Source organism: Protopterus annectens, chromosome 6.part1, assembly GCF_019279795.1.
Source record: "Protopterus annectens isolate FY-2018-M chromosome 6.part1, PAN1.0, whole genome shotgun sequence".
In the NCBI taxonomy this organism is placed as follows: Eukaryota; Metazoa; Chordata; order Ceratodontiformes; family Protopteridae; genus Protopterus; species Protopterus annectens.
Genome location: NC_056738.1, coordinates 37,834,169 through 37,853,209, shown reverse-complemented (window position 1 = coordinate 37,853,209; position 19,041 = coordinate 37,834,169). Strand labels below are relative to the sequence as shown.

The window sequence follows — 19,041 nt, the reverse complement described above, 5'->3', positions numbered from 1 at the left end:
CTGCTGAGAAACACATCCTGTAGAAAAGTGACGTTAAACATTCTTCACACATTACCTTAAATGTTAGCTTACTTTCCTGTGCAACAAGTCATTATTCGCACAGGAACTGGCATCTTAATATTATAATATAAGAGTAAGGCTTCAATGACTGATAAAATCCAACTCTACACCAAACAAACAGAAAAAGCATGCCAGTTACACACTTTACATAATAAACACTTTACTAGAATACAGTAACAGGCCAATTCATGTAAAAGTCTTTTTAGTAATTACTGGTACTCCTGCACTAACAAATTGAGCCTTCACAACTCACTTCTTATAGGTCTATTAAAATAGTCTTATTAAAATAGTCTTCTAAAAATAACTTTAATGCAATGAGTGTATGAAACATATTTAAAACAAACTTAAAGATGACCCATCCTTTTGAGTTATAACCAAATTGACAGAATCAATTTTCCATGTGCAATACTAACCAGATTAAAAAGCATATCACGGAGGTCAGCCCAGTTACGGAATGCTTCAGCAGAGTTCATACCAGCTAAATTCACCATATCAAGAAATATTCGTTTGTAGATGTTGAAATTCTGAAAAAAAGAGAATGTGATTCATATTTTAAAATGAAAATTTAGTACTGATGAGCAATTTCGCTTTCACATGTAAAGTAACAGGATGGTTTAACTGATTAATAAAGCTGAAAAAAGAAATTTGACTGTCATATACACCAAAAACACTAAACAAAACTGACACATAAGACACACATAATAAGAAAATGTTTCTAAGTCTCTGTAATTACACCAACTAAAAAATTACTCCTGTTTAGCTAAATATGACTTCTAGCAGATGGCTTCTTCAACTTTTTTAATAAGCACAACACTTTCTCAAAAAAAAATCCTACAATGAATTGGTCCTTAATCTTCTAAATTGTTAAAATAATTTCCTCTCTGAAAGACCTGTAAATCGTGGAGTACTGGCTCAGGAAAAATATGACTGCAAGTCATAGGCTGCTTGTTAATTTATTTGTTAACCCAATAAGTGAATTAGTCCAGAAACCCATTTCAGTCATGACCCAAATGAAAGGCAAGCAGGTACATGTAAACAGATGTTGAAAGTGTATACAATAAGTAATAATTAGCTGAAGTGGTATACAGTAAGTGGCGGAAACAGACATTTGTGGACAGTATTCTCGCAGTGCAGCTGCTTTTTCATAGCAACATAATGCACCTCCAATTACAGTATATAGTTATACTGATTATAAGCCAAGTGTTGTTAGCTTAGCTAAAAAAACTGTATTATGCTTACCATACTTAAATAATTATTTATTATATGATCACAAAGGGATTAACAGCAATTAGAAAATAACTCAGAAAGATACTGATATATTAAACAATCACTCCATCATGTCTAGCCTGTGAAACCTAAAGTACAGCTGTTACATCTGAAAACCACTAACTACTCCAATTAATCTAAACAAGATTAATACAAAGAAAATTGTAACTCTGTGAAAGTCTTTTTTTTCCTTGCTCCCACGGTTGACCAGTGGCTTGCCTGGGTCTTCTTCTAATTCACTGGGTCAGATTAACCCATCTCAGCGTCCCCAGGCTAGTGGCAGTGAGGCGTTTGAGGATTCTGGTTCAGTATCATACTACTGCCCAGATGTGTTTTTATGTCATGCCCTATCCTTCCTGCTCCGCTGTCACACATAACATATGGGAACTCACAGCAGAATGCACTAGCTTATTATTGTGCTTTCTGAGATGACTCAGCCAATGAATGCCTCTGCTACCACAGACTACATCACTTTACATGTCCCCAGCCTCTGCTGGAGATCTACAGTGAGCTGGGCACAAGTGAGTTCCCCGCCACCACACAATGGGCATTCCTATCCTCCCAGCCAGTGCTTCAGATGCTTGAGCTATTCCATTTGTCACGCCCTGCTTAATGGAATGCTGAGCTGCAAGGCTCATGATCCCCACCCCAGGTCAGACAGGCAACAGTTCTCCCCAAACCTTCCCCCAGTGTTAGAGAGCAGGCCATTAGCCACTCATGGTCCTGAGTCCTTTCTTTAACTTGGGTCAACGGTGACATAGGATGGATACCCTGACTTTACACCATTAGACTAGCTTAAATGTCTGGAAAATGCAGATATGAAATATCAGCACTGCTGTTTAAAATGCAAGTTTCAAAGATGCCTAATCACAAATATAACCTCTAACTACTTAAATTGTATAAATAGTAAAACTAGGAAACACTGCATAAGCAGAACTAAGCAAAGTTACTATGTAAGGCTTCTTGCAAACTTAGACATAAACAGCTAGAAACTTGCCAATATGCAAGAGCTCCTGCCTTAGTCATGGTTTATGTGCAGTTGTTTCTGCTTCCGTGATTTACTTATTCTAGAGAAAAAAAGAGGTGGTCAGTCAAGCTTTAGACATCCTTGTACGTATTTGCTAGAAAATGGATAGTTTATCCGGAAAAGAGGAACAGCTGGAAAGTATTCCTCTTGGACATGTTCTGTAGTCTTCCTTTCTCTTTTAAAGATTTATTAAAAGTTCTGAGATAGAGAATAATCATACAAGAATTTTCTCATTTCTGGTGCGTCAAGAATTTGGGAAATGACATCTTCAGGAAATACTTTGAAAAAGCCCATCATATCAGCATCCACTGCATAACAGGTATACTTTAGAGCATGAATGCAGAGTCTACCTTTTAACAATAGAAATCAGGTTAGAATTTTCATTTCAATCCCTAAAATTTTTTTTGTTTTGTTTTAGCCACATCTTGCATTAAAGACAGAGCTACATTCTGAGATAACAACTTATGTGCCAAATAATTATGTACTCTGACTGTACAATGAAGTTATAAATCCCCTTGTCATACTTATACAACAACCTCCTATCCTGGGAAAGGAGTTCCTAGCAGTACAGAGGATGTACTAGGAGCATCCAGATCCATATCTAGAGTTATCAGTAATATTTAGGTAACTGCTCTTTCAAACTGTTTGTGGTGAGTACTGAATTTGTCATTAAACTCAGTTTGGCAGAAACTTTAATCGTACAATCACTTCTTAATCTTCCCCTAAGCATTGAGTTTTTACTCCTTTACCATTTATAAGTCAGAACAGTTGTTAGATCACTAACAGAAAACTCACATAATAAATATTACATGTTTATTTATACTTTTACCAAGTACATTTAATTATTCATGGTTTATTGCTATGGTTATTAAACAGGACCTTAATATTCTACTGAAACTATGATTTACACAATGCTATAATGCATTAGTAGCTGGTATAATAATGTGTTCAAAACTGGGCATTCATCAACAGTGCATCTCATTTTTTCAATTTCCTAAATTAATGCTGCAGCTTATAAGCAGCTGCCTAGAACAGAAACAGTGCAGATGGTTAACAGGTTATTGGCTGTTGACTATGCCTTTAAAGCAGATGCTCACCATTAAAATACAAGGACACATTAGTGTGTTAATACATCAACTTTAAATGGCTGAAGTGTTTTTAAACAATAATGGGCTGGCTAGAGATTTCATTAAGTGTGCAGTTCTCTCATGGTTATCCTATGATTAAAGGGTATGGAGAAGCTGTAGTAAGTGCACGATAGGTATAAACTAATTAACTAACCTGGTTCTAGTAGTTCCAAAATCTAAAACATAAATCCATATGATTTGGATCTCCCAATTACAAAATCACAGAGAACAACTGTGTTGAACTAATTGGGCCTTTACAAACGCATAGTGAAACTGTCATCCAAAAAGTCAAAACCTCTTCTCAAAATATCATGGTCAGCCTTTATCAAATATATGAATAAGCCCTGCCCTGTTTGTTCAAATACCTATCACTGTGGTGTTATAATTAGTAATTTGTAGACAACTAAGATTTAGTACAGACTAAATAATGCATTGTATTTATTAATTCAGCACTTAAAATCTAAGCATTTACAGTAAACAAAATAATGGTAAAACTTCAACAATGCAATTAAACTGCATAGACAGTAATTAACAGTACAACAGAAAGTACAAATCAAAAATTCAAACAACTAATCCTAATATAAATATCACTGTCAGGCTCATGAAAGACTCTCCCAAAAAGATGAAACTTCAGGAATCTCTAAAATGGAAACTCTGCCTTACAAGGCCACATCTGGGAAGATAACAGAGACCAAAGGACAGAGGCAAGTTAAAAAATATGCCTTGTCTGGGCTTTCAAGATGCTTCTCTGGAATGACTAACAGAAAGGATCAAGAGACAGGTCTTAATCAATCATTTATGCCCAGGGTCAGATGACCTGAGCTGCCTCACCAGGATATGGTGTCTCAACAGATTCTGTAGGTAGGAACGATCCAGAGTGAAGATTGTGAAGGGAATGGAAGGTGAGGAGTGTCACGATTTTAAAGACACAATAAGCCATGATATGCAGCCAGTGCAGATCATCAAAACTGGTGTAATATAGCTAGTTCTCAAAAAATAGACACCTGTTAACCCTTCTGAGTTCTTCATCCACAAAAGGCATGAGTCATTATCCAACAGCTCTAGACTCAGAGAACTACAGTAATCTAAACAGGAAAACACCAGTGCACCATCAAGAAGTCTGTGAACACATTTTTATGAATCAAACTTAGATCATGCACTGAAGAAAAATTCTAAGTGATTGTCTTCATAGATCACCAAAGAGACAATAGCAGAATATTAGCTGGACAGATGGTAGCATGCACTAGCAATACTGTAGCCTTGGCTGGGTTCAGCTTCAGTCAATTTGAACCCATCAAGAATAGGATGGACTCCGCCATGTTTTCTAATGTGGTGACATCCAGCTCAGGACCAAAAAAAAAACTGTATATTTGAATGTCATCAGAATCAAACAGCTGTAACATAACCTTCCTTACAATGATCTCTCTGAGCAGTTGCATGCAGATGGTAAATAATGAGGGAGCCATGCTTGAGACTTGAGATATGCCACACTCAAAGCAATGTATATCTGAAAAGCTTAACTCAAAGGCCAACCACTGTGTATTGTCAAAATGTATGATCTGACCTAATTCAGAACCATACCAGTTACTCCATAATGTACCTTCAGGTGCTCAATCCTTATCTCATGATCCACCATATCAAATGCAGTAGAAAGATCAAGTAGGATCAAGACTGAGCAGTTCCTTTGATCTCTCAGCATCAGAAGATCATTCGCTACACCTATGAGTACAGTCTCCTTGTTGAGCCTTGATCTAAAAACTGACTGACAAGGGTCTAGCAAATCATATATACACATATGCAAATTTTTCAGGCACTAACAATAATAGTGCCTTTCTGCCTGCTAACATATCAAATAATCATTCCTATAAGTGTGCAAGTTGAACTTAAAAATATGTAAACTAATGTGATACTAGAAAGGAATACAGCTGTACATAGACCACTTTATCAATAATGTTTCCAATAAAAGGAAGGTTAGAGACAGGCTGACAATTCTTCGAGATGCTGGAATCTAAAGATGGTTTACTAAGAATTGATACCACAAGTGCTTTCTTAAAGATGGTTGGAAACTTCATGGCTCCCATGGAGGAATGAACAGTGATGAAAATTTGTTAGCCAAAGGTCAAGAGACAGGTCTTAATCAATCTCATAGTTCCAGAGTCTAAAGCACAACAGAATGGATGGATAGATGAAACCATGCTCATGAAACCATAACTGACATATTCTGACAGAGCCCAGCACCAATCCCAGTCATCCAACTGAGACAACTGATCATGATCGAGTAAACCTGTGGAGATGGAAAATTTGAGCTTAGCAAATTTATCAGCAAAGAATTGTGTAGCCTTGTCACAATCTTCCTTGGAAAGAACCTCATGCAATATCTGACAGGTTGGACAACATGGCCTGTCAACACTCTGAAAATGCATGTTAGGGCCATTTGCTGCCACCGAGATCTCATTCAAAATAAAAGTAGCTCTTTTGGTTGGGATCTCATACTGATAAATAAAACAGTACTCCTTGAGAATAACTTTTCCCTCCAGTAGAACACCCATCCTCCACCTTCTCTCCAACCTTCTCCTGCCTGCACATGAACTGCAGATCATGATCAAACCATAGATCATGGTGAAATACTAGCTGAAGGTGTACATTCTCTGAGATGGCTGAATCCAACACACTCATTATGGCACATTTATAAGCTATAGTTAATTCATCATGATTCTCAACACTGACATCCTCACAAAGGAGCTAATTGTAAGTGTCCTGTGGTCTCTACAGTTCACCATGAAATGAAATAGTGAACATCAGAATGGAAGGTCAAGATTGAACCACATCAGTCAGGCCAAGGGACTGTTGCCATCACCAAATACTTGGCTTTTAGGACAAGCTAGAAGACTAGATTCAATGAAAGGGCAAATTTACACATCATAATAGAAATAATCTGAGTAAAACCAAAGAACACAATTAAATGTAAAAGTTCTGTGGCAAGTTTCCAGGTTTCATCATCCTCCCAGGTATTAAAGTCCTTAAAGGCTAACCATCTTGGCATGTCATGCACTAGTTCAATCAGTAGATCCACAAACATTTACAGAAAGCCTCTTAGGTAAATTAGTAAACAGTACACCAACAAGAATCTGCCATTTACTCCTGCAATAAGCACATATTCAATAGAGATGGAATTGCCAGTTTAGATCATGGAAGGCATCAAATTAGAGGAAAAACAAATAGAAATTCTCCTACCAATGTGCTTGGCCAAAAATCTGACGCAGGGGCCATGGATAACCTTAAAACATGGAAGGATACAAAAACATAGACAGTGCCCTAAGTTATCATCTAACCAGGTTTCTGTAATAAAAGCAAAGTCAGCAGATCCAGCCAAATCATATGTTACTCTTAGTTTGTTCCCAACTGACCCTGCACTACATAATGCAGCATGAGGTAGCCTATGTGGGGAACAACTCCTGTATATTGTGCAAAAATGCAACTTTGGCTCCAAGGGTACCAAAATGAGGCAAGGAAAGCCACATTCCCCAGGCTGTTTCCCCCTTACACAGCACTGAGAAATCCATGCCCCAATGTGGCAAACCTCATAAGGAAACATCCTATTCAAACTAGCTCAAAGTGACTTTGCTACCTCAAGATTCCTACCCTTACAGACAACAAGGCTCAAGAGGCCATGAAAATAAAGTGTGAAGAACAACTATGTAATTCCCTGTAACAGGACAGCCTCATCTCACAATGAAAATAAAGTTCCAGTAAGCTAACAAAAAATTACATTCTTCCTTTAAAAAAACTAGAGTAAAAATATAACAATAAAATTCACAATATTCATCTGTAGTTAATGTTTATCAGTAAGGTTAGACATTCATAGGTGTTCATTATGCTAATGACCCCAAAGGCCTTTTTAAACCTAGCCATGCATCCCATATCTCTGACAAGTTCTCATATCCTTGATAAGTGTAAGCAGGGGCTTGAGAGATTAAACATTTACAAGCAATGGCCTGGGAGATGAGCCATTTATAGGACACCTGTGTCCATTAGAGACATAAGTGCCACACTAGGGATACATTTCCTGTTCCCAATCTAATTGTCCAACTTACATTTGAATTGGGTTAGGGAGGACCTCTGCTTCACATGGAAATAAAGCCTGTTCCAGGGATGGGGTAGTCTCTGGGATACATACCTGTCTCTCCAGCAGGCCCTATTTATATCACAGGCAACGGTTAAGTCTTTAGAATGAGTAATTCTGCTGCTGCTTGTTTTGTGGATATGCATGAGGTCCATCAGGGTGGAGTCCGACAATGCCTTGTATGTCAGGCATAGATCTACCTTCAACAAACTGTAGGAGACAAAATACAAGGATAGGACCTTGAGGCATTCTGCATAGAATGTGTTACTTATGTCCTGTGATCTTTTAGTGAGGAACCTCTGTGGATGTTACAATTGTTGGATGTGCCTGGTTAGGTACCTACTAAAGAGGGCACTGTACTCAGTGATAGGTCTAATGAATGCCTAATACAGCGGAGCAATAACTTCCTTGGACCTTGATGCCATACCTTTGCTTAGAAGTTGCACAACATAGAATAATTTTTCTTACTACTGTAGACACATGATGGTCAAAGTGAGTCCACAACTCCCTGACTACTGGATCAATTCTTAGGACTGTGTTGTCAATATGATAGTTACCAGGGCAGAATGACTTCTCAAAGGATACTATTACGCACTTCTTGGCATTTAGTTTTAGTTTATAGCTCTGACACCATTTATTTGTCTGTGTCATTCCTTCCTGGAGAACGTTTGTGTCAGCAGGGGATTCTATGACTGCAAAAATAAATAAAGAAATACCAAACCAACAGGGCTAAAATCCAGGAACTTTAATAAGTGAATCCAAAACACAAGGTAAGCGCTTTCACGGTGACCACATTGCTTCATCAGACAACATTAACTAAGGCTACAACTCTTACCACACTTTTCGGCCACCAAACCAGGACCGAAACACTAAAGGTGGAGGAGTGTCAATCTTCACCAAGGATATTCACACCACCAGGCTAGTTGGCCAACACAATGTGTCTGAAATTTTCCAAGTGCAACTAACACTAGGTAAGACTGCAATTTCAAGGGTAGCTTGCTACAGATCCCCACCATACCCCAAGATTCTTGCACCTTTAAACATACTGGAAAATATGAAGGGAAACTGATAACCCTAATACTGGGTGATTTTAACTACCTGCCATTAACTGGAGACAACTCATGTCCCAACACCTTTGTGCAACGGTTTAGCTTTTAATTCATAAAAGATGGGATTCCAATGCCCTGGCTATCAACTAATCCTAGTTTCACCAGGGCTCCAATATCCTAGACCTGGTCTTACCAACATGGCAAATCAATGCTCCAATCCCATGGTGAGAAGCAGGCCACCCCTTTAGTCAGGTCTGACCATGATGCAAGCTAATAACCTTTTCCTGCACATCCCAACCCCACCCCCAGTAAAGAAACCACCATAAAACTCACTTTCCAAAGCCAACTTCATGCTATGCTCCTTCTCTCACCAGGAGCAAACTTCATGACACCCATGCAGCGGAACTGAAAGTTCAACTGCTGGCACCTACACTGCAGCAGCACATCCACTCATGCATGAATCGGTGCCATCCCAAATAGAACCAAAATGCTCTCATCCAAAAAGGAAGCCAATCTGGTGGTCCCCTGCCATAAACAAACTTTACAACAAAAGGAAGAAACTTTTGCATAAAAGAGGAAAATCCCAGGATGCAAAAACTCCTTACTAGCCTCAGTAAGAAACTGAGATGCCTCATAAAATCCTCCAAAGCTAGTTATGAAAATAAAATTGCCAAAGATTCCAAAGACAACCACAAAGCATTCTATAACTATGTCAAGAATCTAAATGGCAATGCTCAGATCTGCTCTGAGCTAAAACAGAATGGTAATAAATATACTGATCCAAAGGATATTGCCAATATCCTGGCAGATCGATTCGGTGCCAACTTCACCCCCCTCTCACCCCCTAAATGGCCCATCTCAATACTGGAAGATTGCCAAATTCCAGTAATAACGGCCACACAGGTACAAAACGCACTCTCTAAAGCCAAGAATACAGCATCCATGGGACCAGATGACATCCCGGGCTGTGTACTACATGAACTACAATATGAACTGGCACCTCACCTAAGTGTTATGTTTAACCATAGCCTCACCTCAGGTTTCGTGCCCACTTAGTGGCGCAGAGCTACAGTTATCCCAATCCACAAGGGGGGATCCACCTTGGATCCCGGAAACTACCGTCCCATCAGTCTGACAAGCCTTATCTTCAAGGCCATGGAGCGTATTATCATGGAACTTATAAACAAAGACATTGGCAACCTTCAAACACTGGACCCCACCCAGTTTGGGTTTGTGAAGGGTCGATCTTGTCTCCTGAACCTGACTGACTTCTTTGAATCAGTCTCCAGAGCCATGGACAAGGGTAAGGTGGTCCACACAGCCTATCTAGACCTTGCCAAGGCCTTTGACACCATCCCCCACTCTGGAATCATAGATAAACTTACTAAGTTGGGTATTAATCCCTATGTCACCCAATGGGTTGCTAAATGGCTTACTGATAGAACCCACACTGTAAAAGTAGCCGACTCCAAATCCAGCTCCAGACAAGTGACAAGTGGAGTACCTCAGGGTTCAGTCCTGGGGCAGCTCTTGTTTGGCATCTACTTCTCTGAAGTACAGGTCAACACTAAGGGACTCTGGCTAACAAAGTTTGCAGATGACTGCAAACTGGGAGCTATTATTGAATCCCCAAATGATGTGGATACTCTACAAAAGGGCCTTACAGAAACAGATGCTTGGTGCCAGAGCCATGGGCTCAAGCTCAATGCCAAGAAATGTATTGTTATCCCCTTTGGGAAAAAACATGTATCCATGAATTACCATATAGGTGGCAGTACACTAAACACAGAAAGTGTGATAAGAGACTTAAGGATACAGGTGGACAGTGGTCTCACCTTCGATAACCACATCGCCACAACAGTCAGGAAATCCTTCTATGTGGCACACCTCATCACGAAGGGCTTTTCATCCAGAAAAAGGAGGTCATTGTCCCACTGTACTCATCCCTCATTAGACCCATTATAGAATACAATGCCCCATTTGGTATGTACCTCTCAAGACATCTGCAACAACAGGAAAGGCCTCAGAAATACCTCACTAAAAGAATCACAGGCCTAAAGCAGATGCCCTACGCTGACCGCCTTAAAAACTCCAGCTATACTCTGTCGCATATCATCTACTCAGAGGCGATCTCTGCTTAACATACAAGGCCATGTCAAACCCAGAGCTGTTGGACATGCTACACTTAAAGAAATCCCAATCCCTCAGAGCTACACGCTCCAGGGATCTAAACCTTGTCATCACAATAAACAAAACATGCTGGAGGGATAGGTTCCTGACCCAGAGACTCTCCAGACTCTGGAATAGATTGCCCATACATGTCAAGCAGAGTGCCTCTTTGGACCTCTTCAAGAGGAACCTTGACGTTTGGATGGGAGAAAGGAAATTCACCCCAGGGATCACGTCAGTTGCCCTGCTAGACAGGGGTCCAGGAAAGTAAATAATGTGGGAAGAAATAGCCAGGGAATTGTTATGGCTAGGCTTGTATAGGCCCTAGGGCTGATAGCCTAGTACCAACCTATGAACCTATGAACCTAAATACAAGTCAAAGTGTGACCAATAGAAAAGCCCTATTTCTACATTTCTAAGAATTTCTACATTGCCTCAGGATGCCCATATCCACTAAGCTGGTAACAGAGATAGTGGCAAAGTTCATATCCATGGCATCAGGCTCTTCGGTTGGAGTGAGAATATAAAGTAAAGTCAGGAGTATCTGGTTTGCAACTCTGGGGGAAGTGGTTGTCACTGCAAACTAGCGTGCAACTAGGCATTGATGAAATTTCAAGGGTACTTTTTAAAGAAAAAATGTCAACTCAAGGTGTTTGCAGCTATACAGAAGTACTGACAAACACCTGAAGGGAAACTGATAAGTAGATTCTGGTTATTTATGGATGAAGTATGTAGGGAGATATTCTGAAGTTTGGTTAGACAACAGCAAATCAATCAGTAATTGCTGCAAAGAAAGATTTAGCTTTGTTAATAATGATGAAAAGATGGGATTCACCTGAATGGCTACTGTCTGGCTACTAGTAGTGCTGGTTTCACCACAACATCTCGCTGTTGGGATACAATGCTCCTTTGCTTCTTCTCTTACCAATAGCAAAGCAGTTGCATCAATCCCAAGATGAGAAGCAGGCCACAAGCCCTTTAGTGATCAACAGTCTTGTCCCAGATGATGCAAGGGCTTTTGTAGCCTTTTCCTGCTACATGTCTTGAATAGCAACCAGACCAATAATGAAGGTCCAACACAAACACTCACTTTCCAGCCAGAAACAGGAACTGATGCACTCTGCTCCTTCTCTCACCAGGAGCAAAATATAAGCACAAATTCCAAGCTGGCACCTATGATGCAGTTATTAGGCTTTCTGGTGATCAGCAGTCTCCAGAAAATAATGTCCTTCTGCTCCTTCTGTCACCAGGAGCAAAACAGAAGCACTAATTCTAAGATGATTACCGAGAGGCAGAATGTGGGCTCTCTAATAATTGATGGTCTTGGAGTAGATTTTGCAGATTTTAAAAGTAAGAAGGAAAAATGGGTTAATATCATAAGAGCTACAGTGTGCAATAAGCAGTCAGATATGAAGGGGGGGGGCTTAAGTTTTAGCTGTCTAAGTGGGGAACCACTAATTTTAAAAGAGCAAGGTAGATTGGAAGGGGGTGGGATAGTTGAATACAGTGGGATAGCCAATAAATTTAAATTTCTGAAGGGGAATGATTTCACAAAATTACAATTTTATGCTTGCTCACAAAAGCCAATGAAAGAGGAGAGGGAAGGAAATATGTGGTCAAATTAACATATAAGGAGCAGGTAACTACAAAGACAAAAAACGGAATGCAACTAGCCCAAGCCAATAAATCAACTCCACGGCAAAAAGATGCAGGGACTGGCAATGAATATTCAAACTCCTCTTTATTCCAGCAACACACAAGCCAATGCGGCCCACGAACCAAACAAGAAATAAAAAGTTGAGCGCGCTTTCTCTTTGTTAAATACAAAGCCTCAGAACAACCTTACTAGTAAAATGCCCTGCTTTTATATAAAATGTTAATTAATTGCATTCATTGTGATAATTCAATCATTACTTAAAACTAATCCCAGTATTAAAGACACACTGCTCACATAATTGTTAATATTGCAAAATCATTAAAAATCTTCTAAAAATATATATGTTGCTTTCTCTACATCTAAAAAAGTGTTGTAGTTCCAAAACAGCCACGGCAGTCAAAGTATAAAAATCCTGAACGTAAGTTTATTTCAACAAACACAAACGTTTTCGTTACTGTTATGAACAGTAACTTCATCAGAGAAACCAACATGAAAATTGGGTAGCACCAAATTTAAAATGTAGTTAGCGTAATCGCGTTACCAGAACACCTCATGAATATTAACAAGTATGTTTAAACATTATGTTGCCTATCAATGACAAATGTTAAAGACGGCAAGGCAAAAACCAGTTAACAGTGATTAAAAACACAAGAATGTTACTGGTACTACTTTGTAAACATAAATTGTCCTACTAAATACTACACTACAGTTAAACAAAAAATACTAAAAATAATAAAAATACTAAAACCCTTTAGCAATAATTAAAACAAGCAATGTGATGCTAACATCAAAATAAAAATCTTATTATAATACTAAGTAGTAACATTAATTAGATTGCAAAGTAAAATAAAAAATATAGATATAAAAGTCAACATCAAAAATTCAGATCATTTCAAATAAAAAGCAGTTCTATCTCAGGTTAGTAATGACAGTAGTTCTAGTTCAAATACTTTACCTATAAAAGAATAAATTGTTGATATATAAAAATTTGAAAAATCTGTATAAATGTATATATTCAAGTCCCTATAGGCATAAGTGTGGGGATATAAGCTACCTATAAATATACAGTATATGAAATATATACATATCCATCAGAACTAACATATGCCATCAGAAATGAAAAATTCTTGTAAAACATATAAACGGCCAATTGACGAAATGACTTACAACATAAAAGTAAACAGGGAAACAAGAACTAATTATACTACTCATATAGTGTCAGATGGGTTACCTCAAGAAACTCTTCAATTTTAAAAGACAAGATACGTTACAGTTTTCATCAAGGCCAGGGAAAGTAAAAACATCTAAAGTGAGTTGTCACTCTAGTTTAAACATTCTGCAGTTTTTGTTGTTAATAATGTGTAATTACCCAAACCGGATTTCTGTTTTAAAACTTTAAAAACAGCATAACCAAATTGAATGAATGTAAAAAAACTTCACAAACAACACCCTTCGTCTACTTAGAATAACCTTTCTACAATCACTCAAGGAAAGAATGTTAACCATCGATAAATGTGTTAAAAATATGTTAAAAAAATATATATATATAATGGAAAACCACATTATGTGCACATATATGCTAAAGCCGATGTCCGGCTAAAAATAGTCCTAATAATGTACAATATCAAAAAACAAACTTCCAAGAAATATTGCCAAATCACCTCAACTCTCTTAAACATTCTTTTCCTTGAAAAGTTTATAATTTTGCCTGTCTTAATTTCAAGACACTATGAATACTAATGTTGTCATTAAAACCTGGGGGTCTACTGGCGTCCATTTTTAGTTGCCAAAATAGCTCCCTAAACTCCACTCTGGATTCCCAGTTCCCAGTAAAGACACTTTTGATGAAAGAAAATACGATAGTTTATTCAAAAAAATTGATAATTATTGTGATAAAGTTATTTTCAGGAAAATAAAAAAATTAGATAGGGCTTTAAATGATTATAAAAATGGTAGGGCTTACCCGACATTTAACAATTTTAGGGATCCCAAGGGAAATGTGATTAACAATGTGAGTAATGGACATCAGATGAACAGTGCTGATGTTCATGAACTAAATGAACTCCCGTTAGAACAAGAAACTGTAAGGAGGAGCGAAAGAATAGCGGAGAAGCAGAGAAAATATTCATATCAGAATCCCCAGTCATACGGGGAGGGGGAGATTTCAGGGGAGGCCACGAGTTTATTAATTTTGAACAATGGCTTAGATCCATCCATACCCCCACCCCCTATTGTGAGGGTTGTTTTGAAAATGCTTCTGACATTTGTGGTTCAATTATACAGCAAAAAATAATTTTACAGTCTATAACTTCAAGGATTTGGTAGTTGATATTTATTTCAAACTATTTACAAAAGGTTTTCATTTTGTGCCTACAAAATCAGGATCTATGGTGAATACCTTGACTGACATCAAGTTATTCACAAGACAACTGAATTTACAAATTTATTTTAAAGGCAAAAGCCTTATGCAAAAGGATTTACATAAAAAAAGCATATTTAATCCACCTACTAACACTGCTTTAAAGGTATTTGAGGAAATGGTAGAAAGAGAAGTGAGGCAAATTAAATATTATGAAAACCCTATGTATGAAAATTGGTCAGAAGAGGAAGAAATATTAGTGAAAAAATTAATAGACGAAAAAGTTAGAGTGATGAAACAACCCGATAAGGGGGGCAGCGTGGTTTTGATGTACCACGAAATGTATGAGACTTACATACACAACATTTTGCAGGACACAGACCATTACATGATAGTGTAACGTAATGAAATTAACATTGCTCACTCTAAGATAAATTATTATCTAATGGACCACTTACTTCAAGGAAGTATAGACGAAAAATTATACAATTTTTTGTATGTCGAAAATCCCAGGCTCCCTGTTATATTTGGGATACCAAAAGTGCATAAAGGGATTGAGGCACTTAAATTTAGACCCATTGTTGTGGGAGCAGGGAGCATTACTGAACCACTAGCTATATATTTGTGGACACACAATTGAAGCAGTTCATCAACTCTGTATCACACATTACCAGAGACTCGGGATTTCTTGAGGAGAATCCCTACAGGTAAATATGACATTGAAACATGTTTCGTCACTTTAGACGTAGTTGAACTATTTCCGAGCATTCCACACACTACAGGACTGGAATGGTTTTGTGATATTTTAAGTTCCGATTCTGGGTTAAATGGAAACATGATTAACTTAATTGTAGATTTTACTGAGACAGTGTTAAAGAACAATTTTGTGTATTTTAATGGTGACTACTTTCAGCAAAAAAAGGGTGTGGCTATGGGGGCAGCTTGTGCACCCATTTATGCGAATTGTGTTTTATATTTTTGGGGACGAAATTTTATTTTTAACACCGTTTGGATGGAATATATTTCATTTTACACCCATTTTCTGGACGACATTTGTATTTTGTGGAAAGGGTCCAGGAACTATTTTTAGAATTTTTTTAATATTTAAACATTTGTACAGAGTTCTTGAAATTTACATATACTTTTGACAATCTGAGTATTAATTATTTAGATGTAACTCTATACAAGGACCCATCTAATAATTGTTTTCATTCTAAATTATACAGAAAACCCACTTTTTTGAATACATACTTGCATTTTGAAAGTGGACATCATTTTTATCAGAAAAAGGGCATAATTAAAGGGCAGTTGATAAGGGCGTCCAGAATGACTAGTGAAGATGCGGTATTTGTACAGGAGGTCAAATATATCAGTTCCCTTTTTAGGGAAAGAGGGTATCCCAATTCTCTGATACAGAGTTTAGTGAATGAGATAATGAAAGATAGAAAGACCAAGTATTTCCCACTATTAGGATTAAATGAAAATGTAAGGATTTCAGGGGAAGAGAAAGTGGAGAATTGTAACCAAGCTTTTATACACATATTTTCTGGTACATCAAAATAGTGGAAGATATTATTAGGAAATATTGGCCTATATTGAAAATGAATAATGATATTGGGAATTATGTTCCCACTCAACCATCTTTCATTAGAGAAAGGGGGATGAACTTAAAAGATATATTTGAGAAAAAAGAGACTCAAATGATGGGCTATATGAATTCTAAAAAGGGTCCGTACAAATGTCGACTGTGCGAATATATTTTGCACCAACAAGAGATTTATATTCCCTCTAGAGGTATTAAGCTTAGAGCACCAAGATATTATAACTGTGGTACAAAAGGAATTGTATACATCGGTACATGTGTAAGTTGTAAAAGTTTTTATATAGGCAAATCCACACGTACTTTAAGGAAAAGAATTTATGAACACATATATGAAATCAGTAAAGGCAAATAATCTAACGCCTTTTACAAACATTCTTTGGTTTGCAAGAACATGAATATTAAATTTGCAGTTATAGAGCAAGTCATGATAGACCCAAGGGGGGGGGGGTAACTGGGAATCCAGAGTGGAGTTTAGGGAGCTATTTTGGCAACTAAAAACAGATGCCAGTAGACCCCCAGGTCTTAATGACAGCATTAGTATTCATAGTGTCTTGAAATTAAGACAGGCAAAATTATAAACTTTTCAAGGAAAAGAATGTTTAAGAGAGTTGAGGAGATTTGGCAATATTTCTTGGAAGTTTGTTTTTTGATATTGTACATTATTAGGACTGTTTTTAGCTGGACATAGGCTTTAGCATATATGTGCACATTATGTGGTTTTCCATTATATATATTTTTTTAACATATTTTTAACACATTTATCGATGGTTAACATTCTTTCCTTGAGTGATTTTAGAAAGGTTATTCTAGGTAGATGAAGGGTGTTGTTTGTAAAGTTTTTTACATTCATTCAATTTGGTTATGATGTTTTTAAAGTTTTAGAACAGAAATCCAGTTTGGGTAATTACACCTTATTAACAACAAAAACTGCAGAATGTTTAAAGAACATACATTTAGATGTATATGTCACCTGCACGGATTTTAATTATTGTGTGCATTTGAGAGATGTAGAGAAAGCAACATATATATTTTTAGAACATTTTTAATGATTTTGCAATATTAACAATTATGTGAGCAGTGTGTCTTTAATACTGGGATTAGTTTTAAGTAATGATTGAATTATCACAATGAATGCAATTAATTAACATTTTATATAAAAGCAGGGCATTTTACTAGTAAGGTTGTTCTGAGGAAGCTTTGTATTTAACAAAGAGAAAGCGTGCTCAATTTTTTATTTCTTGTTTGGTTCGTGGGCCGCATTGGCTTGTGTGTTGCTGGAATAAAGAGGAGTTTGAATATTCATTGCCGTTCCCTGCATCTTTTTGCCGTGGAGTTGATTTATTAACTACAAAGACAACTGAGTTTAAAAACACAACAGCACCAGGGTAAGAGAGTAGGGAAATTTTAATTTCTGTGTGACTCACAAGAGACACAGCTGTGATCTCTTTACTACTTTAAATATGCAATTAAAAGCAGAATACAAGAAAAACACAGTGTAAAGAAAATAAACCACAATATACAAAAAACAGGAAGGCAAAAAAGCAGTACAAAATACCAGAAAGTAAAAATAAACTAACTTTTACCTCACAGCAGTCTGTAGCTGAGTCTAAGTGAGCTTTTTCAGTATAGCCTTGAAATGTTTGATTCTACCCCTTAAATAGAAGGTTTAGGTCCCAGCTCCACCCTCAGTTTACAGGTAATTAACCGTAACTGACCAGTTCTAGTTTCTATGTGATTCACAAGAGACACAGTTGTGTTCTCTTCCCTAATTTAAATATGCAATTAAAAGCAGAATACAAGTAAAACACAGTGTAAAAGCAGAATACAAGCAAAGAGGTAATTGCAAATTATCAAATAGCCTACATTAAGCTGACTTCACGGCTAACAGAACAACAACCAGTAAATTCACTAACTCCTTCAAATACAGCATCAACTATTACATAGCTATGATATGAAACTTCAGCCACTAAATCCATCAACTGGCATAAGTCAGACCAACATAGGTATAAGCCAAGCAAATCAAATGAACTAGTAAAGTAAGGTGAACACAGTTAAACCTAAAAATAAAATAAAGCAATAACCACTGCATAGCTAAATTTAGGTTGCTAGCCAGTAATCAGCAAACTAACAAAAGTCAATCAGATGAAGCCTGCTATCAAAAATGTAGCAATAAGTATTGCACAAGTGGGTATTAAAGTTGTGGTTAAATAATGACCATGCAATAGAAAGAAACAAGACTATCTTATACTGCAACTATGAGAACTACATTTACTTCCTCCCTTTTTTGCCTTTACCAGTACTATTACAGTGAAAAAAATATATAAAAGGAAAGCTACAAAGCAGATATTGATACTAGTGTGATGCCCCTGCACTGGCCCAGTAATCAAGGAGCCTCAAGCCGCACCACTAATACCAGTGAGGGACGTGCACATTGGGAGGATAACAAGTACACACACAGTAAAGCACAATTTCCCTTAAGAGCATAAAAAGATCACAGTCTGGGGCTGGTTTCTCCCTCTCTCTCTCCAGATCCCCAATAAGACTCCCCACTGGCACAATTATAGGGTTAAGCTCTCAGCCCAGTGGTCAAACCAAAACCTC

At 37.4% G+C, this 19,041-nt stretch overlaps 1 protein-coding gene across 2 annotated transcripts in view; it reads right to left on the bottom strand.

Annotated features, from left to right (window-relative positions):
- IFT172 (intraflagellar transport 172) overlaps window positions 1-19,041 on the bottom strand; it is a 3,348,311-nt gene that overhangs the window by 443,973 nt on the left and 2,885,297 nt on the right. For both annotated transcript variants that reach the window (XM_044075467.1, XM_044075468.1), the window contains exon 41: window positions 474-584. In XM_044075467.1, the coding sequence (XP_043931402.1) occupies window positions 474-584 (111 nt within the window). The remainder of the gene's footprint in view (window positions 1-473; window positions 585-19,041) is intronic.